Genomic DNA, 1967 nt, shown 5'->3' on the forward strand with positions numbered 1-1967 from the left:
TTCCTTTGTAGTCATACCTCCAGAAAACACACAGTTATTGATTTTTAGAGAGAGGAAGGGACAGGGAAAGAGAGAGAAAAACCTCCATCTGTTGCCTCCTGCACGCACCCCGACTGGGTGGCAAACTTCTGGTGCTTGGTAAGACTCTCAGCCAAGTGAGCCACACCGGCCAAGGCTGAAAAACTTTTTTTTTAAATCCTCACCTGAGGATATTTTTTCCATTGATTTTTTTAGAGAGAGTGGAAGGGGGGGCGCAGGGGGATAGAGAGAAAGAAAAACGACTTGAGAGACACTTTGATTGTTGCTTCCTGCACCCGCTGGTACATGCCCTTGACCGGGAATTGAACCCACAACCCTTCTGTCAGCAGGCTGATGCTCTAACCAGTGAGCAAGCCAGCCAGGGCTGAAAAACTTTTTTGAAAAAAACAAATATAGTCACTCAGTACCTAATCAGCAACAATCTTGAGATGGGACTAGAAATCAGATGCCAAAACCTATCCCGCTCTGACTAACCCAAGGATACAGAGTGTAGGGGAGGGGCTGCCTGAGCACTTAGCACCATTTTTTTTCTCACTAGCTTAAATTCCGTCATTGTTTTAGTGGCTTTGTAGTTAATTTTTTTTCTAATAAGACTAGGCTAACTAAAATCATCTGACATGGAAAAGGAGGAGGTAAGGTTAAAAAGGAACTTAATTAGCAAGGTAATTATAGCAGGCAAAAAAGTGCCCTGGTTATATAAATATGCTATTGTTATGCGCATGCAAGTTGGGCCTTGTCAAGGGACTTGTTAAGGTTTAGAGGTCAGAGGATCATGTAATTAGGTGTTTAGGAAAAAAATAAAATAAAAGCAAAACAGCCACCAGAATTAGGAATGGCTGATGAGCCACTAACAAATGCGTTGTTACATTGGGTTCAATTGCTAGAGGGGTTGTTAGAGCAGCTTCAGGGATTCCAGGGAAGGGTAGCACCCCACCTCCCAACCGAGGGGAAAAAAAAAAGCTAGCTGGAATCAGAGCCAACAGAATTGCTGATGCGGAAAGTTTAAAGGCCTAGCCACAAGGGTCCCTAGACCGGAGAGGTGGCAGTAGGGCTGGTAATGTCACTATGCTGAGCAACAAGAAGAAATACATTGTCAATGGCAACTCTGGGATTAAAGCCCAGGTGAGGCTAAACTCTTATTTTCCAGTCTTGCTGCTGTGATGGCCATTAATGTGAAAGGCCAGCTGCTTTTTCCCTCCTTTCCTGCTTTCATCCCTCCTTCTGGCAAAAGGTGAGCTGCCCCTCTCCTAACAGTCTCTTTCCCTGCCTTATCTTGATGCTTGTTGGAATTAGGCAGTTCTCTCTGAAAAAAAGGTGGATTACCTTTTGATTTGGAAAAAACTCTTTGGATTGACTCTTTGATTTCAGACACATAGGAAAATTAGGGGTAGGATCTACCAAAATACCCCAGCCGGGGATGGATAGACTACTGTGTTACAAGATGTTGAGTGTTACAAGGTGAGCTGTTGAGTAGGAAAGTATAGAATATTTAACTGTTAGGGCAGGTGGGCAACAGGGATGACCTACTTACACATATGCTCTGGTTGTCAGTAAAAGATAAACATATTAATTTCTCCGGAAAATGGTATAACATTCTATGTAAGTGGTTAGTCTCTAATATTCTTCTGTCCAAAAGAAACTTGACTTCAGTATCTAACAAGTAAACAAAATTTAGTACTCTATGCCTCTGAGTGGAGAAAGCCCACATAGTCTTCTTAGTGCCAAAAGACAGCCTGAACTTGACCTGAGTGGAAGGAATAACTAAGTGGAGAAGACTAGAGAAGAGAGCTCAGCCTAGGGAAAATGGTTTGAGATGATGATGCAGCTATGGTTTAGTGTTATTGGGGTAAATGTATGTGTACCCACCCACCCCTGATCCTAGAGAAGTTGAGTGCTTGGCCCCCTCTAGTGGTGTGTGGGATGGGAGG

General features: G+C 43.4%; 1 protein-coding gene across 3 annotated transcripts in view; it reads left to right on the forward strand.

The window, feature by feature from the left end:
• Positions 1-1967, forward strand: part of AHCYL2 (adenosylhomocysteinase-like 2) — a 55707-nt gene that overhangs the window by 6779 nt on the left and 46961 nt on the right. The window contains exon 1 of one of the 3 annotated variants that reach the window (XM_005868938.2): positions 876-1161. The exons of 1 other annotated variant lie outside the window; for it this stretch is intronic. In XM_005868938.2, coding sequence (XP_005869000.1) covers positions 1105-1161 — 57 coding nt within the window. In that variant the 5' untranslated portion in view covers positions 876-1104. Of the gene's footprint in view, positions 1-875; positions 1162-1967 lie in introns of those variants that run through there. One more of the 3 variants, XM_005868937.2, reaches the window with a different exon arrangement.

Source organism: Myotis brandtii, unplaced genomic scaffold (genome assembly GCF_000412655.1).
Source record: "Myotis brandtii unplaced genomic scaffold, ASM41265v1 scaffold280, whole genome shotgun sequence".
NCBI lineage: Eukaryota > Metazoa > Chordata > Mammalia > Chiroptera > Vespertilionidae > Myotis > Myotis brandtii.